General features: G+C 42.9%; 1 protein-coding gene across 1 annotated transcript in view; it reads left to right on the top strand.

The window, feature by feature from the left end:
* The first annotated feature begins 2,078 nt into the window (after positions 1 to 2,078).
* Positions 2,079 to 20,879, top strand: part of col6a1 (collagen, type VI, alpha 1) — an 89,707-nt gene continuing 70,906 nt past the window's right edge. Inside the window, exons 1-4 of the mRNA XM_063051585.1 lie at positions 2,079 to 2,333; positions 2,658 to 2,787; positions 18,055 to 18,258; positions 20,704 to 20,863. Of these exons, the coding sequence (XP_062907655.1) occupies positions 2,246 to 2,333; positions 2,658 to 2,787; positions 18,055 to 18,258; positions 20,704 to 20,863 (582 nt within the window). The 5' untranslated portion in view covers positions 2,079 to 2,245. The remainder of the gene's footprint in view (positions 2,334 to 2,657; positions 2,788 to 18,054; positions 18,259 to 20,703; positions 20,864 to 20,879) is intronic.

The following is a 20,879-nucleotide window of genomic DNA, read 5'->3' as shown; positions in this document are numbered from 1 at the left end:
TAGAATCAAGGATGCAATGCTGAGGCCCTATAAGGCATTGGTCAGACCACACTGGGAGTATTGTGAGCAGTTTTTGGCCCTTTATCTAAGGAAGAATGTGCTGGCATTGGAAAGCGTCCACAGGAGGTTCACAAGAATGATTCTGGGAATGAAAGGATTAATGTATGAGGAGCATTTGATGGCTCTGGGCCTGTACTTGGTTGAGTTTCCAAGAATGAGGGGTACCTAATTGAAACCTATTGAATATTGAAAGGTCTAGATAGAGTGGATGTGGAGAGGATGTTTCCCATAGTGGGCAAGTCTAGGACCAGAGTGCACAGCTTTTGAAGAGAAGGACTTTAGAACTGAGATGAGAAGGAAGTTCTTTTGCCATAGTGTGGTGTATCTGTGGAATCGTTGCTACGGATGGCTGTGGAGGCCCTGTCATTAAGCAGAGATTGGTAGATTCTTGGTTAGTCAGGATGTCAAAGATATCGGGAGAAGGTAGGAGAATGGGGATGAGAAGGATAATGAATCAACTATGATGGAATGGTACAGTAGAATCAATGGGCCAAATGGCCTAATTCTGTCCAATGTCTTATGGTTTAAAAAATAGAAGTGGGGAGCATTTTTTAAATGGGGAGAGATTGAAAGATGTTGGTGTTCTGTGAGACCTGGGCTCCCTCATAGAAAAATAATTCAAAGTTAGCATACAGCTGCAACATGCAATTTGGAAAGTAAATGATATATTAGCAAGAGAACTTATATGTACTGTATGAGAGCCACCGTGATTCACTGGCATTATATACAATGGCACCTCATCTAGAATACTATGTACACATGTGATCGTCCCACACAGTGAAGGATGCACTTGGAATAATGGGAGTCTAGCAAAGGATCACTAGATGGATTCCTGGGGTGGGGAGAGGGGCTTTTTCATGAGGAAACATTAAATTGGCCGGACCTGTACTCTCTGGAATTCAGAGGAAGGTGAAAGGAATTCATTGAAATGTACAAAATGAACACAGGGCTTAATATAGCAGATGTTGGGATGTTCTGAGGTATGCAGGACTAGGAATCATGGTCTAAAAATAAGTTTTCAGCCAATCAGAACAAAGAAGAAATTGTTTCACCTAAAGATTGGTGAATCTTTGGAATTCTTTATTCAATTTAGGTTGAGGATGATCAGTACATAGATTGACACATGACTAATGTTAAGGGCCTCAAAGGATATGTAGTCAGTGCAGGAAAGTAGTCCAGAGTTATTAGATAAGCCTTGACCTTACTGAATGGGGCAGCAGGCATGAGGGGCTGAATGGCTTCCATTTCAGACTGCACTGACTTCTATTAGACCTTGCCTCCGGAGGTATTGCTATCCCTGGTCACCACAGAGAGATAAATCCCAGTGGCCATACTAGGCTATGGATTTACCATTTGTACGGACAGATGAAAGGACTTACCATACTAGGGTGTTATACAAGGGTGTTACTAGATAGACAATCTATGCAATCAAACCCAAGAGCGAAACAGTGGTGATTCCCTTGATCTCGCTCCATTCTCTTGCACATCTCTCTATTCATGTATTTATCTAATTCCCTTCTGAAAACATTTTAAAATCTGTTTTCATGCAACACATTAAGGGTCAGAACTATTTCTCCTTTCCTTACGCTATTTTGATTTGGTCGTTTATTGTAAACCTGCCCGCACTGGTTACTGATCCTCACTTTGGATCAAAATCTCCAGAAAGATGCATCTACGGTTAGGACTGTTTAACTCTGAAACAGAAAAAAACAACCCTTTTAAGTTTCACAAAGATTCACATGTGAGCTTGGAGCAGGCTGGAGGCTAAAATTGCCAGCATTTGATGGGTGGGGCAGTGTGGGGGACCTAACAGGGGGATTTCAACATCGATTTTTGGCAAAGATTAACTTTTTTTTACATTCATTTAATGAAATTACAGAATTGGAAATATTAAATGAATATGCAAATTGTAATCATGTTACCTGTCAAGCATAATTTATGGTAATTTTGCTGAGAGAATGGTTGTTGGCAGCTGCCGGGTTCTCTGCACAGCTGTACGGAGACCACATACTTTTGGAGTTTTCCCATTCCTGGCTGGGTGCTTTTAGGACCAGCCTACTTCATACTTGGTCTCCGTCTGGAGCAGAAGCGAAGGCTTCAGCTGCTCTGCCTCCCTCTCCCTGCCTAGTTTCTGCTTCATATTCCGTGTGCTCAGCACACGAGTTCCACTGCAGAAGTGGGAACCATGTCTTTAAAGATATTATTCGTACTGACCGAACTCTGCTGTGCATGGAGCTTTACCCTGGCTCAAGGAAACTCTTTGTATCATCCAGGTAGGTGTTTGCAATCCGTGCTCAGACGAAATTTCAACGTTTTTGTAGAGGAATTCTGTCAAATGATGGACGGCTTCATTGTTTTTGATCAATGCAGTTTACTTGCCCTTTTACTTCTCTACATTACTTTGTGTTATCTCTGTCTCTCTGTGTTAATCTATCACATTTATTAAGATACACAAGGAAGAAAAGAGGCAATAGTTCCTTGTATTCCAAAGACGTGTATTTCACTTGCAGTTTCTAAAAAAGCAACTTTTATTGGTTGAAGAGTTCCCTGACGTGGTTCAAATTTGAGTTATTGTAATCATCCTGTTGTCTCCACAGAATGCCCTGTAGATCTATATTTCGTGTTGGACACCTCTGAGAGTGTTGCTTTAAGAATCCAGCCCTATGGACACCTTGTAAGACGGTTGAAGGAGTTTACTACAAGATTCATCGACAAATTGCAGAACTGGTAACCGCTACATTCTTTTCTCTTACATTCTCTGTCTCAAGCTATTGGGAACTGAAGCACTTGGAATGATTGGCTCTCTTATGTCTGAAGATGGCGCTGGTGCTCTGGCGAGGGTGGTTCCTTTGGCTGAGACCAGTTTCTTCCTAGAGTATTCCATTTTATCAAAAGTATCTGTAAAAGAAATCTGTCTGTGATCCCTTGTCTTTGCTAATGTTGAAAATGTCTGTAGTTCCAGCTTCATTCTCATTTGGTGATAGAGCAGAAATGGATGTATTTTTTGGTTAAATATCGGCCATTTCAGTTGAGGATCTCAGCTAGCAAAGTTTATGATTTGTTCCCTCAAGTTACATAGATCTCTAAAGCTGATACCTGCAGGACAATCTGTGCCCTGGACCGACGTCACATCATTAAGGTACTGCAAGCATCAACATATCCACAATTCATGAGTAATTCATGTTTAAGTACACCCTTCAGTGTTATAAACAATTTTCTTAGGAATGCAATTAGGCAAAATGTGAATTGCATTAAGATATGTTACAAGATAGTCAGAAATTCTGGGCTAAGATTAGGCCAAGGAACGGGTTTTATTGGGATCTTAAAGGAAGGAAGAGGAGCAGAGTGGTGCAGAAAGGCAGAGTCAGAAGATAATACCACTGATGATGGAAGGTTCAACCTTAGTGATGGTCAATGGACGACATTTCTTGCTAGTTCACTCAGAGCTCTTTCCATTCCAATAGAAAATTATTGGCTCTGTAAACACAAAATACCACAGGCCCTTCAGCCTATAATATTGTACTGACATTTTAACATTGTAAGATCAATCTAACCCTTCCCTCCTACCTAGCCCTCCATTTTTATATCATCCTCTTGCCTCTCTAAGAGCTTCTCAACTAGTCTAAGCTAGTGGAATTTCTAATGGTCATCAAAGGAATGGGCCTTTTAATGCACCAAAATGGTAGATTTATATGGAATCATGCACATCCTCAGGACCTCCTCTATGGTGTGTAGCTAATGAAGTATGTTTGAAAAACAAGTCACTGTAGGGACTATAGAATTACACTACTCCTTTGACCCAATCAGTATTTTCCAGTTACTTCCAGTCCCTTTTTCTTTTCCCATTGTACAAGTATTTCCTGTTCAGTTACTGTCCAGCTCCATCCATCCTGAAGGCTACTCAGATGAGTTTTCAGGTATTGCAGACCAACTTGCTAAGATAAAACAAAGCCCCGTCAATTGTCTGTAATTAACTCCATGCCTTCTGGTTGCTGGCACAAAGATCAGTGGAAATTTTCTCTTCTCTCACTCTATTAATGCCCTTTATTTGAGGCATCTCCATTAAATCTCACCTTAATCCACTGCTCTGAGATGAATTCAAGATTCTTAAGCTTCCTGGTAGATGGAAAGTCCCCAGCCCTAAAACAGGAGACTGCCCCAAAAAATACTGCCTAGCGATCTAACCAACAAGAAGTGTGGAGAATTCTCTAGAGTTTGAAGAGATTGGACCTGCTTAAGGTGGTGAAAGAAGCTGAGAATGCAGATGAGAAAGATGCATAGAATCCTAGAAACAAGGCCTTCAGCCTATAACATCCCTACTAACCATCAAACATCCATCCACATTAATCACATTTTTCCTTCAATTCCTCCCACCCAGTTATCCAGCCACATCTCTACATTAGGAGCAATTTACATTAGCCAGTTAACTTGACAGCCATGCATCTTTGGGATGTTTGGAAGAAACCCCTGTGGTCACGGGAACTTCACACGGTTAGCTCCTGAGGTCAAGACTGAACCTAGGTTTCCAGCATTGTGTGGCAACTGCTGTGTCATCCCCTCTTGAAATCTTTTGATAGTGATGTGGTAACACATTTCTCTCAACGGACAGGATGGCTGCTTCCTGCTGTCAGTCATGACACCTGTCACCTTCTGGAAGTCACTATGACAACTTTTGGGTTCATCTCAGGGCTAAACCTCCCCAGTGTATGTACGTAAAGGTCTTTGGGCCTTGCTGCACTCCTAGTTTGATTGAAAGTGCATGAATCCATGATAAATTGCCTAAAAAGAGGAAGCTACAATGGAATGTACAATGATTTCAGAAACACAACTTACACAAGCAAGGAATGTGCAAAATTGCTTTATAGCCAATCCATCATTTATATAGTGTAGAGAGCAATGTGTGTACTCCAAGGATGTCACAAAACCAAATCCATATCCCCACCTTATCTACCTTGGGGATGCTTCTGAAGGAATGAGTGTTCAAAAGGTTGGGAACATTCTTATAGCCTCTCTAAATGGTGTCATGAAACCCTGTCCTGGCTGAGATTTTACCTGCAAGTCAGAGGCAGGTCTTGAACCCACAACCTATTGATTCAAAGACAACAACGAGTCACTGTCCATACCTTGTTTTTTCAGAATCAGAATCACTTTTATTGTCATTACCATATGACATTAAATGTGTTGTTTTGTGTTAGCAGCAGAGTGCAAAGGCATAAAAATTACTGTAAATAAGTCGTGTAAATAGAAAGAATAATGAGGTAGTTACATTGCAAAAACTCAGAAACATTGTGAGATTTTTTACCACCTCCTCTGGCAGCTCATTCCAGATAGACACCACCATATGCATAAAAAGATTACCCCTCAGAATTCCTTTAAATTTCTACCTCTGTGCTTGAAGCTGTTCCCTATTATGCTAGATCTCCATGGGAGATTCAGGCTGTCAATCCCGTCTATGCCCTTCTCTAAGCATCTGTGAGGTCACCTCTCAGCCTTCTAAGTCCCTATGAGAACAAACCCATCCCAATCAATCTCTCCTTCTAACCAAACCCCTCCATTCCAGGCGACATTCCTTTGAATCTCTTCTGCATTCTCTCCACAGCCATCTCAAACGTTTTTCCCTGTTTTCATATCCCTCGATTCTTCTAAAATCTAAAATTCCATTGTTCTCTGCCTTGAATGATGTGTCTCCACAATTTTCCAAGGAGAGCCTTTCCAAAGATTCACCACCCTCTGAATGGAGAAATATCTCATCATGTCAGTCCTAAATTGACTACCTTATATGTCGAGCAGTGACTCCTGGTTCAAGTCTCCTCTGCCAGCAGACCCATCCTGTCAAGACCTCTGTGTATTTTGTACATCTTAATAAGGTCACCTATCATACCTACTGCTAGAGAGCACCAAGTCTCACAGTCCCACTAAGTCTCTTCTCATGACAAGCCAGTTATGGCAGGGACCAGTTTACTGAGACCTCTGTAGCAAGTATATCTTTCTTCAGGTAAGAAGTCCAAAATATTACACAGTAGCGACACACACAAAATGCTAGAGGAGCTCAGCAGGTCAAGCAGTATCTACAGAGGGGAATAAACAGTTGGCCCTTCATCAGGACTGGCCAGGAAGGGGGCAGAGCCAGAAGAATGTGAGGGAAGGGGAAGGAGTAGAACCTGTTAGGGGATAGGCGAAGTCACATGGTAGTCCAGGTGGGGCCTCGCCACTGCTCTGTTTAATTGTAGTAAGAATTCTTTACTCTTAAACTCCATCTACCAAATAATTGCCTGCTCTTGCCCTTGAAACCTCTTTGCATTCTTATTCTCATATTCCCGCTTAGCTTTGTGCCAACAGCAAGCTTAAGTGCCACATATGGCCCACCCAGGCAAATTTTAATGTGGTTTGTGAATACTTGGGCCCAAGTGCTAACCCTTCCACTGGTCAAAGCCTGACAACCTGAGAAGGACTCATTTAATCCTGCTCTTTGTTTTGTGTTCACTAACTAATTCTCAACTAGTGTATCACCCACAACTTAACATATTCCAGTCTTGTTCACAGCTGTTATCAAAAGTGTTCCAATCATCCAATGCACCACACCTACAAGCTCTCCCTCAATTGCAGAAAATGTTCTGAAGTCAAATCCTTTCTGTAATTTGTTAAAATACTATTCCACACTTTTGATTTACAGTGCTTTAAGCTTGGTTGAGAGCCATTTTTATCATGAATTATCTCAAGATAGCAAATGAAGCACTGTTGGCACTGGTTTAATCTTCTCCTCGTGCCCTCTGCACAGGAGACTCTGGTGGGTTATTCTTTCTGGGTTATCAAATGACCCAGTCTGTTATAGGAACACAAGCCTTTCCCCTTTCTATGTACCAATGTCTTATAGACACAGCAATTGTCTTGTGGTATTCCTCCATATTAAATTCAACATAGAAGGAGGCCAGGTCACCATACTGAATCCATGATAGCTCACAGAACAATCATATGCAGATTGGGGGACCGCTTCGTTGAGCACCTCTGCTCCATCCGTCACAACAGACAGGATCTCCCGGTAGCCACCCACTTCAACTCTGCTTCCCATTCCCATTCAGATATGTCCATACATGGCCTCCTATACTGCCATGATGAGGCTAAGCTCAGGTTGGAGGAGCAACACCTCTTATACTGTCTAGGTAGTCTCCAGCCCCTTGGTATGAACATAGAATTCTCCAACTTCCAGTAATTCCCTCCCCTTCCCTTCCTCTATCCCTATTATACTCTGCCCCTCCCCCAGCTGCCTATCACCTCCCTCATGGTTCCACCTCCTTCTACTACCCATTGTGTTTTCCCCTATTCCTTCTTCACCTTTCCTGCCTATCACCTCCCTGCTTCCCCTCCCCCACCCCTTTATCTTTCCCCTTACTGGTTTTTCACCTGGAACTGACCAGCCTTCTCCTTCCCACCTTCCCCCCACCTGCTTTATAGGGCCTCTGCCCCTTCCCCCTACAGTCCTGACGAAGGGTTCCGGCCCGAAACGTCGACTCATCGTTTCCACGGATGCTGCCCGACCTGCTGAGTTCCTCCAGCATGTTGTGAGTGTTGCTTTGATCCCAGTGTCTGCAGATTATTTTGTGTTTACGAATCACATTCCCCTAACAACTTTCCCAGAAAACTATTCCCTCGCATTCTCATCAAACTCCCAGAATCTACCCCACGCCATAGAGAGATCCAATTAACCAACCAGTTCACACAGCGTCTCTGAGCCGTGAGGTAGTGGGCCTACTAACCATTCCACTTCACTGCCTGTTTAAAAAGTAAGCACAGATTTGAGAGCAGCATGTTGACTAATTATTGCCATGCTTAGACTGAAAGAATCAGAACAATTTAACTGATCCTGTGTGTTGCTATTAGAAACAGAGGTGGTGATGTCTTCATTATTCATCATAGCACATCCAACAACTGTTCAACAGTTAGAAAGAGCTTGTCTTTTTTGACTGGAATCTGGCTTACATTCTGAAGTTCATGTGGGGCAAGACTTCTGGAACTAATACAGAAAAATCTAGGTGTAGTTCATTTGACCATATGAAGAAATCTGTGGGAAAGTGATTGGAGGACCATAAAACACAGGAGCAGAATTAGGCCACCCGGCCCATCGAGTCTGCTGCGCCATTTCATCACAGCTGATTTATTATTCCTCTCATTCCCATTCTCCTGCCTTCTTCCCGTAACCTTTGACATCCTGACTAACCAAGAATCTACCAAACTCTGCTTATACTGAATGACAGGGCCTCCACAGCCGTCTGTAGCAATGATTCCACTAATACACCACACTATGGTAAACAAAATTGCTTCGTATCTCTGTCCTAAATGGACATCCCTCTTCAGAGGCTGTGCCCTCTGGCCCCATACTCACCTACTATGGGAAACATCCTCTCCACATCCACTCTATCTAGACCTTCCAATATTCAATAGGCTTCAATTAGATCCCCCTCATTCTTTGAAACTCCCATGAGTACAGGACCAAGGGCCATCAAATGCACCTCATACATTAATCCTTTCATTTCTGGAATCATTATTGCAAACCTCCTCTGGACCCTTTCCAAACTCAGCACATCTTTTAGATAAAGCATCCATAACCTCTCACAATACTCCAGGTGTAGTCTGAACAATGTCCTATGAAGTCTCAGCATTACACCTTTGCTCTTATATTTTAGTCCTCTTGAAATAAATGCTAACATTGAATTTGCCTTCCTTGCCACCGACTCAACCTGCAAGTTAACCTTCAGGGAATCCTACAGAATAACTCCTAAGTCTTTTTAAACCTTTGACTTTTGAATTTTCTCCTATTTAGAAAATAATTTACACCTTTATTTCACCTATCAAAATGTATGACCATATATATCCCTACACTATATTCCATCTGCCACTTCTTTTCCCATACTCCCAATCTGTCTTGGTCTTTCTGCAAACTCCCTGCTTCTTCACCACTACCTGTCCCTCCTCCTATCTTCATATTATCTGCAAATTTGGCCACAAAGCCATCAATGCCGTCATCCAAATTACTGACATACAGTCACTGGCAGCCAACCAGAAAATGCCCCCTTTATTCCCACCCTTTGCCTCCTGTCAGTCACCCAATCTTCCCTCTAAGCAAGTATCTTTCCTGTAATGCCATACGCTCTCATCTTGCTAAGAAGCCTTTTCTGTGGCACCTTGTCAAAGGTCTTCTGAAAATTCAAGTAAACAACATTCAGTGACTCTTCTTTATCTATCCTGTCTATTATTTCCTCAAAGATTTACAACAGATTTGCTGGGCAAGATTCCATTAAGGAAACCACACTGACTTTGACATATTTTATCATGCGACTCCCGAAACCTTATCCTTAATAATGGACTCCAGCAGTTTCCCAACCACTGAAGTCAGGCCAACTGGCCTGTAATTTCCTTTGTTCTGTCTTCCTCCCTTCTTAAAGAGTGAAGTGACATTTGCAATTTTCCAATCCAGTGGAACCATTCCAGAAAGATCATTACTAATGTCTCTCTGAACCCTTCAACTCCCTCTTTCAGAACCCTGGGGTGTAATCCATCTGGTGCAGGTCTCTTACTGTATCTACCTTCAGAACTTCCAGCTTCACATGTGCCTTCTCCTTAGTAATGGCAACTACTCTCATTTTTGCCCCCTGACACTCTCAAATTGCTGGCATACTGCTAGTGTCTTCCACAGTGAAGACTGATGCAAAATTCTTATTAGGTTCATTGTCATTTCTTTGCCCTCATTGCTACCTCTCCAGCATCATTTTCCACTATTGCCTTTCTTTTTCTCTTTACATATCTGAAAAAACTTTTGGTATCCTTTATTCTGTTATTGGCCAGCTTACCTATCTATTTCATCATCTTGCTCCTTATCATGTTTCTAGTTGCCTTCATTTGGTTTTTAAAAGCTTCCCAATCCTCCAACTTCCTCTGATTTTTGCTGTATTATTTGCCCTCTCTTTTTGCTTTTATGTTGTCTTTGTCCAAGCTGTTATTGAACCTCAGCTGGGTCTATTTTAGGTGGGGTCCTAATGTCACAGTGTGTGCTGATAGATGACTGAACCCAGGTGCAGACAGACTCCCTTGTAGAGGTGGAAACAAGAGTTTATTCATCGGAATTCCAACAGAATATTGTTGGCTTGATCAATCGGCACCACAAGACAAATTTCTCAAAACACAAGAGCCCTGCCATAAGCACTAATCGGGAGTCCACATTAAATAATCACAGTATGTGGAAAACCCGTGTCGGTCAAAATAAACTAGACAAGATTGAACAGAAAGCACAAGAGCTTAACAACTTTAGACCAGACAATAATGATCAAATACAGGTGCACAGGCCCACTGGGCTCATGACACCTATTCTTGCCCTGACTTGCACGTGGCATTGGAAGTAATCAAAAGATTACTATCTTGGGTCCTACTCTTCATCCTCTTCCCTAACTCCCTATACTGACTGCGCAGGACCTCTTCCCCGTGTCTACCTGTGTTATTGGTGCCAATGTGCACCCTGTCCCTTGAGAATTTTCTGCAGTTGCCCTGAGACATCGTAGACCCTAGCACCTGGGAGGCAACACACCATCCTAGCTTCTCATTCGCAGCCACAGAATCTCCTGTTGTCTGTCCTCCTAACAATCTCTGCCTAATTTTACTCGCCCACGCTGAGCCTCAGAGACGGCCATGATACCACTGCCCTGGCTGCTGCGGCTGTGCCCTAGGTTGTCACCCCCTGCAGTATCCATAGGGGGAAAACTTTTTTGCTGCAGGGAATAGCCACAGGGGAACCCTGCACTGACTGCTTACTCTCTCTACTTCTGGAGGTCACCCATCTGCCATCTGAAGCCTGCACTGTGGGTGCGACCATTTCAGCAAAAATTTCACCTATGGAGTCTACAAGGAGGCGGTATTTCATTGTCTTCCAGGCCTGGAATGCTGCCTCAGTGGAAGTGGTCTCCATGCAAGGTGCATTTAAAGTCAAAGTTGAGTCTATTATCATACATAAAAATGCATTTATAAAAAGATGGAATGAAAAACTTACCTGCAGCGACATCACAGGCACATATAGCATCATAAAAGCAGCATACACAAGAGAAAAAACATAAAATTAGAACATAGAACATAGAATAGTACAGCACAGTACAGGCCCTTCGGCCCACAATGTTGTGCCGATCCTCAAACCCTGCCTCCCATATAAGCCCCCACCTTAGATTCGGCCCACAATGTTGTGCCGACCCTCAAACCCTGCCTCCCATATAAGCCCCCACCTTAAATTCCTCCATATACCTGTCTAGCAGTCTCTTAAACTTCACTAGTGTATCTGCCTCCACCACTGACTCAGGCAGTGCATTCCATGCACCAACCACTCTCTGAGTAAAAAACCTTCCTCTAATATCGCCCTTGAACTTCCCACCCCTTACCTTAAGGCCATGTCCTCTTGTACTAAGCAGTGTTGCCCTGGAGAAGAGGTTCTGGCTATCCACTCTATCTATTCCTCTTAATATCTTGTACACCTCTATCATGTCTCCTCTCATCCTCCTTCTCTCTAAAGAGTAAAGCCCTAGCTTTAACCCACCCTTCTACCCCCACATCCAGGTTGTTAATAAAAATCACGAAAAGTAGAGGTCCCAGAACAGAACCTTGTGGGACACCACTAGTCACAACCCTCCAATCTGAATGTACTCCCTCCACCACCACCCTCTGCCTTCTGCAGGCAAGCCAATTCTGAATCCACCTGGCCAAACTTCCCTGGATCCCATGCCTTCTGACTTTCTGAATAAACCTACCGTGTGGAACCGTGTCAAATGCTTTGCTAAAATCCATGTAGATCACATCCATTGCACTACCCTCATCTATATGCCTGGTCACCTCCTCAAAGAACTCTATCAGGCTTGTTAGACATGATCTGCCCTTCACAAAGCCATGCTGACTATCCCTGATCAGACCATGATTCTCTAAATGCCCATAGATCCTCTCTTTAAGAATCGTTTCCAACAGCTTTCCCACCACAGATGTAAGGCTCACTGGCTTATAATTACCTGGACTATCCCTACTACCTTTTTTGAACAAGGAGACAACATTCGCCTCCCTCCAATTGTCCGGTACCATTTCCGAGGACAATGACAACATAAAAATCCTAGCCAGAGGCTCAGCAATCTCTTCCCTCACCTCGTGGAGCAGCCTGGGGAATATTCCGTCAGGCCCCGGGGACTTATCCGTCCTAATGTATTTTAAGAACTCCAACGCCTCCTCTCCCTTAATATCAACATGCTCCAGAACATCAACCTCACTCATATTGTCCTCACCATCATCAAGTTCCCTCTCATTGGTGAATACCAAAGAGAAGTATTCATTGAGGACCTTGCTCACTTCCACCCTCCAGGCACATCTTCCCACCTTTATCTCTAATCAGTCCTACTTTCACTCCTGTCATCCATTTGTTCTTCACATAATTGAAGAATGCCTTGGGGTTTTCCTTTACCTGACTCGCCAAGGCCTTCTCATGCCCCTTCTTGCTCTTCTCAGCCCCTTCTTAAGCTCCTTTCCTGATTCCCTATATTCCTCAATAGACCCACCTGATCCTTGTTTCCTAAACCTCATGTATGCTGCCTTCTTCCACCTGACTAGATTTTCCACCTCACTTGTCACCCATGGTTCCTTCACCACTCTTTATCTTCCTCACTGGGACAAATTTATCCCTAACATCCTGCAAGAGATCTCTAAACATCGACCACATGTCCATAGTACATTTCCCTGCAAAAACATCATCCCAATTCACACCCGCAAGTTCTAGCCTTATAGCCTCATAATTTGCCCTTCCCCCAATTAAAAATTTTCCTGTCCTCTCTGATTCTACCCTTTTCCATGATAATGCTAAAGGCCAGGGAGCGGTGGTCACTGTCATCCAGATGCTCACCCACTGAGAGATCGGTGACCTGACCCGGTTCGTTACCTAGTACTAGATCTAGTATGGCATTCCCCCTGGTTGGCCTGTCCACATACTGTGACAGGAATCCATCCTGGACACACTTAACAAACTCTGCCCCATCTAAACCCTTGGAACTAATCAGGTGCCAATCAATATTAGGGAAGTTAAAGTCACCCATGATAACAACCCTGTTATTTTTGCACCTTTCCAAAATCTGTCTCCCAATCTGCTCCTCTGTATCTCTGCTGCTACCAGGGGGCCTATAGAATACCCCAGTAGAGTAACTGCTCCCTTCCTGTTCCTGACTTCCACCCATACTGACTCAAAAGAGGATCCTGCTACATTACCCACCATTTCTGTAGCTGTAATAGTATCCCTGACGGGTAATGCCCCCCCTCCTCCCCTTCCACCCCCCATCCCTTTTAAAGCACTGAAATCCAGGAATATTGAGAATCCGTTCCTGCCCTGGTGCCAGCCAAGTCTCTGTAATGGCCACTACATCATAATTCCATGTATGTATCCAAGCTCTCAGTTCATCACTTTTGTTCCTGATGCTTCTTGCATTGAAGTACATGCAGTTTAGCCCTTCTACCTTACTACCTTTACACCCTTTATTCTGCTTCTCTTTCCTCAAACCCTCTCTATATGTTAGATCTGGCTTTTCTCCATGCACTTCTTTCACTGCTCTATTGCTCTGGGTCCCATCCCAGATGTAAATTACACACAGTTGTTACAAAAAAAACACAATTAGGAAAAAAAAAACAATTTTAGTGTCAGGTAGTCGCAGTGTCGATAAACCGTGGGATTTTGCTGGTTGGTTCAAGAACTGAGTGGTAGATGTTCTTGACTGAGATGCTGTGGGACGTGGACTTCTGTACCTTGTGCCTGTTGGTAGCTGCAAAAAGATGGTGTGGCCCAGATGGTTCAAAGGTTCAAAGATACAATTTAATGTCAGAGAAATGTATACAATATATGTACATCCTGAAATGCTTTTTCTTTGCAACCATCTACGAAAACAGAGGAGTGCCCCAAAGAATGACAGTTAAATGTTAGAACCCCAAAGCCCCCCCCAGCTCCCCTCCCTCCCCCCCGCGTGTAAGCAGCAGCGAGCAACAATCCCCCCTCCCTCCACCAGCAAAAAAAAGCATCAGCACCACCACGAGCACTCAGGCGTGATCAAAGCAATAGCAAAGACACAGACTTGCAGTTACCCCAAAGACTTTGGGTTTCACCTGGTACTCGACATACCACAGGCTCTCTCTCTCCCTAATAAGGGAGAAAGAGATATCTCCATTTTCACAGCGAGCGGGGAGACATAACAAACACCTCTCTGGTTTAGGATGTTAAAAGTCTGTTACATCACTCTTTTTGAGCTCTGTGCCTGAAGATTGCAAAGATCTCTGGTCTCCAGGCACGCAGCAGATATCCCGACTCCCCCGATGACACACGGGTCTCCTGTCGTGACACTGACCCTCAATCTGCCCGTCTCCAGAGCCCCGAGATCCTAGACTTGCGAATTCGAGCCGGACTCTTAGGCCAGACTTTGGCATGCCAAACAACAGTCAGTTATGGAACCCGGAGAGCAGGTCCCATTCCCGCAAAGAACTGTAGTCAGCGTGTAACTCCAGGTCATGGTCTTCAAAAGAACTCTGAAAGGGGAAAACAGAGATATTAAAGATGGAAATGGAGCTGTTTCCGAAGATGCAAGCAAAGGGGTCGCCGTTAGGCGCCATTAAACCTCCTAAGCGCCTTCCGTGAGGGTCTCCGATGATGGGTGCTATCTTGTTCAATCAGTGCCTCCTGTGGTTGTTGCCAGTAGAGTGGAGGGTTGTGTCCGTGATGTATTGGGTGGAGTCCTCTGCTCCCTGCAGTTTATTACATTCCTGCATATTTGAATTGCCGTACCTAGTGATAATTCAACCAGTCACGATACCGACTTGTTGCAACCACTAAGAAAGGTCATTAGGTTAGCAATGTACATTCAGAATCAGAATCAGGTTTACTATCTTTGACAAATGTTTTAAAATGTGTTGTTTTGCATCAGCAGTACAGTGCAATCATAAAAATACTGTAATTTACAATAAGCAAAAAAAAAGTGCAAATGAAGAGCAATACAGTAAGGTAGTGTTCATGGATTCATAGTCCATTCAAAAATCTGATGGTGGAGGAGAAGAAACTGTTCCTAAAACATTGAGTGTATGTCTTCAGGTGCTTGTACTTCCTCCTTGAAGGTAGCAATACGTAGGCAGCATGTTCTGGATCATGGGGGTCTTTCATGATGGATGCTGCTCATTTAAGGCATCATCTTTTGAAGGTTTCCCCAATGGTGGGGATGACAGTGCCCACGTTGGAGCTAGGTTTATGACCCTCTGTAGCCCTTTAACGATCCTGTGCAGTGGCCCCTCCATCCCAGACGGTGATGAAAGCAGTTAGAATGCTCTCCACGGTGCACCTGTAGAAAGTTTCTGGAGTCTCTGGTGACACACCAAATCTCCTCAAACTCCCAATGAAATATAACTGCCTTCTTTGTAACTGCATCAATATGTTGGGCCCATGATGGGCCTTCAGAGGTTTTACCACCCAGGAATTGAAACTATTTACTCTTTCCACTGTTAATATCAGTTATGAAGATGGTTAAATAAACAGAAGAGATAAAATGGAGTCTTCAGGAAGGGGAAATTGGGAGAACGTACATCGGTCCGCGTTGAAGGGTTAGCAGTCAGAAGGGTTTCATGGTCCCGAGCATCAACATCTTAGTTCTGGTCAACATCCTGGGCCCAAAACATTAACGTAATCACAAAGCAAGCTGGAAAGCAAGCAAGTTTATTTGTATAGCCCCTTTTCAAACACTAGCCAGCTCAAAGTGCTTTATATAGAACAAGATATAAAATTCAAACATCAAATTTAAGACAATATATAAGAGTAAAATCGCACAAAAATAGATATGTTAAATAGAAGTTATAGTGCAGGAGGTTCTAGTTAAAAGCTACAGTGAAAAGAAAAGTTTTAAGCCTCAATTTAAAAAAAGCTGAAAGTTGGGGCAGAATTCAGACCCTTTGGAAAGTTATTGCAGATATGTGGAGCATAGTAACTAAAAGCTGCTTCACCGTGTTTAGTTTTGACCCTGGGGACGGTGAGCAGAACTGCCTAGACAACCCGATAGTTCAGGAAGGTTCAGAATGCAGCAAAAATTTGACCCAAGACCATTCAGTGCTTTATAAACCAGTAGAAATATTTTAAAGTAATCCTCTGATGGACAGGAAGCCAGTGCAGCGATCTGAGAACTGGAGTGATATGTTCTACTTTCTTGGTCTCAGTGAGGACTCCAGTAGCAGCAGTGAGGACAAGAAAGCACAGCAGCAGATTTAGGAGTCTGAGGAGATTTGGTACTTCCTCATAGATGCCTGCGAGTTTCTATAGATGTACAGTGGCGGTTACAGCACTGCCTGGTGTGGAGGCTCCGATGCACAGGATCACAAGAGGCTGCAGATGGCTGCACACTCAGCCAGTTCCATTAGGGCACAACCCTACCCACCATCGAGGACAGCTTCAAGATCCGATGCCTCAAGAAGTTGGCATCTGTTATGAAGGACCCTTTCGATCTGGGGCCCCCTTCTCATTACTACCACCAGGGAGGAAATGCAGGAGCCTGAAGACCCATACTCAATGATTTGGGAATAGTTTCTTCCCTTCCATTATTCCAGATTTCTGAGCAACCCTTGGACCATGACAACTGCCTTGTTTTCCCTTTCATTTTCACTATTTATGTGTTTTATAATTCACATTTTTTAAATGTATTTGCTGCCCAAAAGCAACAAATTTTCACATTATCTAAGTCAGTGATAATAAACCTGATTCTGAAATTTCTGCTGGGGTCCGTAATGAGCCAGCCCCTCAGGAATGATTAGAAAGTTAAACCAGTGGAAACCTGAACTTATTCCCAGAGAGCTGTACTTGCTGGGGGCCAGTGGCAAATATGAGAAATGAAGAGGTGCTAGACTAAGACACGTGATAGGAACTAGGATAAACTTTGGCTGTTGTCAAACGTAAGGACAAGTTGAGTTTAAGTGGCAGATATATATATATATATCCATGGCAACCAAGAAAGCAAAGAAATGAGAGTGTAATAATGAATGAAGTCAGAAAAGTTTCAGCAGATTAAAAACATTTGTGGCTGTGGCAATAGTGATGAATTTTTCAGCTTAACAGATGTCACCAGAAAGTGAGTCATTTGAGCTTTTCTATTAAACACAGTAGATTACCTGGCACAAGCTTCCCAAGGGATTGGTGGACGCAGAAACCTTACAGGGGAGAATAAAAGAACCCTGATGAAATATCTAACCAGAAATGTTGAACGTTTATTCTCCTGCATAGATGTTGCCTGCATGGCTGAGTTCCTCCAACATTTTGTGTGTGTTGCTCTGAATTTCCAGTATCGGCAGAATCTGCTGTGTGCATGAGAGGAGAGAACTAGCAGGGCAATGTGCCCTCCTCTATCAAAGCTGAGTTTTTGTTTTATTTAAAGGATTTTCTCACAGTGAAGTTTTTTAGAAAATATACGTACAGTATAAATTTCCTTAACCATCTTCACAGCATAGCCACCACACTGGAATTAATGGCATTGACTCATCAACACAACAGACAATGTTAATTTTCTATGTTTGTTTCCATGGAAGCTGCACTAATTAAAAACACTTGCATGAGACCTGCTTCATTGCCCCCTTCTTAAAATAAACATCAGGCCACTTCAATCCTGTGCTTACTCATAGAAATTAAGCAGAACATTGTCTGAACATTGTTAATGCCATCATCTTTGTTCCTTGGTGAGCTACCTCTTTAAGGTAGTTTTGTCTTCATTTTGAGTCGCAATGAATTTAGTTGATCAGAGAACAAAAGATGTAAAAGCTAAATTGATACTGATGATTCAGGACAAAGACTTTCCCCTCCTCCTGGCAGTCCACAAACTCATAGGCAAACCCCTGCTCTTGAGATGGGAAGGGGAGATAAGTGGGTGAGGAAAAAGGTGTCGCTGAAAATGAATGTGACTAACACAAGGAGCATGTCTGTTTCAGGTATTATCGGTGTGACCAGTCACTGGAATGGAACGCTGGCGCACTTCATTACAGTGATGCAGTGCAGAAGGTTCACCCCCTCAGTTTTATGGATGAGAATGGAAAGGCGGCCATGAAACGGAACGTCGAAAACATAAACTACATCGGCAAAGGGACTCACACAGACTGCGCTGTACGGAATGGAACGGAAGAGCTCCTTTTGGGGTAAGAGAATGTCAGGAACTGAGCCACCAATAACACAAGATAGCTAAAATGATGTCACAGTACCTATGTAAGCTCTACATGGATTCAATGACAGAACGACAATTTCATCAAAGTACAAAGTATATTTATTATGGAAGTATGTCACAATATGCTACACTGAGGTTTATGTTCTTGCAGGCATTCACAGTGGAACAGAGAACCACAATATAATGCATGAAAAAATACACACATGCAAATGAACCAATGTGCAAGAGAAGACAAAAATGGGCAAATAAAAAAATAAGTAAATAAATAATACTGAGAATATGAGTTGTAGAGTGCTTGAAAGTGAGTCTGTAGGTTGTGGAATCAGTGCTGGGTTCATTTCCAGCAGTGACACTACATTAGAATTAGACCTTTTGAGGTGAGTTGCAATCATGCCATGGCACCAGAGAATCGTGCCATTGACGTTGAGAAATAATGACTAGTGTCGGGATCCAGGTCACAGTGGATCTCATAGCCAATCAGTGTCAGCGGTTATTATTTTGCTCATTTGCACTGGGAGGCATGTACCATGTACACAGGGGACCTTTTCTCAAGCATATTTAATTACAATGGAAAATGGCTGATTTTTCAGATGGCTATCAGGCAATCTTTCCATGCATCAGTGCAGCCATATGTTTGGCCATCATATTGTGTTCCTATCTATAACCTTAAAATTCCCAGTCCATGTTCTACCACAGATCTCCTAATTGGTCTACCGACACAAAGATGGTGAAACTTGGAAGTCTGTTAGACAAATTGATAACTATGACCAATTGTCACCCAGCCTTCAAGTTCATTAATATAATTATATTTAAATATTATAGGTTCTTAAAGCACTGAATCATACCTCAATCTTGATTTTATTTTCTTTCAATGAAAATAAGTTCAGTTTACTCAGTATATCTAATACTTGGGCACTTTGGATCAATATTGCCAATTGGCATTACTCCTTTGCAGCTAAGCCTCAGAGAATAATAATCATCATCATCATCATAATCATATTACATATGATATTACCAAAAAGATGATTTGATGGAATAGCATATAGTAGCTTTGTCAAATTCCCTTGGCGTGCCTTCTAACATTAAATCATTTAAGTCAATGGCTCTAATGATCCTCTAGTATTTAAAAATCCTTGCACGTACAAAAGCACAAAATATGTGATAGTACAAAATCCTTGTACTATCACATATTACTTTGAATTGTAAAGAAAAAACAGAGATGGATGCCAGTTCTACTTTTGCTCTTCAGTTGCTGCCTCGAAGTTCCTGATGCTACTAAGCAGTGGTCACATCAGTATGCCCACAGATACACCTTCTCCTATTTGTAAAACAATGATTACTAACCTTTTACTCCCCTAATCTTCCCTGTTTCCATCAGACAGAAGGTACAAGAACAGATATCAGCTTCCACCTCGCTGTTACAGGACTCTTGAATGAATCTCATGTGTATATATAAACAAGATGAACTTTGCATCTCTCAAGTTACCTTGCGCTGGCCCTTGTATCTTATTTGACTGACTGTACTGCACTTTCTCCGTATCTGTAATGTGATATTCTGTTAGGACCTCTAGCCTTGATGAGGGGCCTCGGCCCAAAATGCTGACTCTTTATTCCTCTGCATAGATGCTGCCTGACCTGTTGAGTTCCTCCAGCGTTTTGTGTGTGTTGCTCTGGATTTTATTATTGTTTTCCTTTTGTATTTGTGTTTGAAGAAACTATGGCTGGATGGCATGCAAAAACCTTTTCACTGTCTCTTGGTATATTTGATAAAGAGAAACCGACGCTTCCTTAGCTGATTCAGGTTGTGAGGCATCCTGGAACAGTAGATCAAAACCAGGTGTCTTACAACCATGAAGAACTGGACACACAGAAGGTGATTTTGATCCTTTCTTTCCACTGTAATAGAGGAAGTATGTCCCTTGAGTCCCACCCTCTTCCCATCAATCTCTTTTCAGCAGATGATTACAGTAAATTCTGCCAATGTCTCTGCTTTATATCAAGTTGAAGGCTTCGTCTTTTGTTTATACATACTGACAGATAAAGGGATTGCATACCAGTAATAGATCTAATGAATCAGACTGCTCTGCTTTTTTCCTCTGGGATGGAAGTGAATAGATTCAGGTTTATTTTCCACATGTACATGAAAACATACAGTGAAATGTTTGTGTTAACAACCAACACACCCCAGGAAGTGCTGGGGACAGCCGTCAAACATTGCCACACTTTCTGCTGCTGGCTGAGAATGCCCCCTCCACACACAACAAGACAACAAGCCCTTTTCCCACCCTCTTATTCCCTCACTCTCCCTCAGACGCACACGGGGGTCCAACCCCAGGGCAGACTCCGGGTCTCCAGTCCTTGGCCCCAGGCTCTCAAACTCACAAAGAATGTAAACAGAGCAACACCTTTCTCTTTTCAGTGGCTCTCATCTCCGAGAGAACAAGTACATGATTGTAGTAACTGATGGGCATCCGATCGAGGGGTACAACGAGCCGTGCGGAGGACTGGACAGTGCCACGTCTGATGCAAAGAATCAGGGCATAAAGTTATTTTCTGTTGCCATTACTCCGGATCACGTGGTATGTCTTTAGTCTC

This window comes from Mobula hypostoma, chromosome 6, assembly GCF_963921235.1.
Source record: "Mobula hypostoma chromosome 6, sMobHyp1.1, whole genome shotgun sequence".
NCBI lineage: Eukaryota > Metazoa > Chordata > Chondrichthyes > Myliobatiformes > Myliobatidae > Mobula > Mobula hypostoma.
Note: the sequence above shows the minus strand (reverse complement) of the source record. Positions and strands in the feature narration are given on the sequence as shown.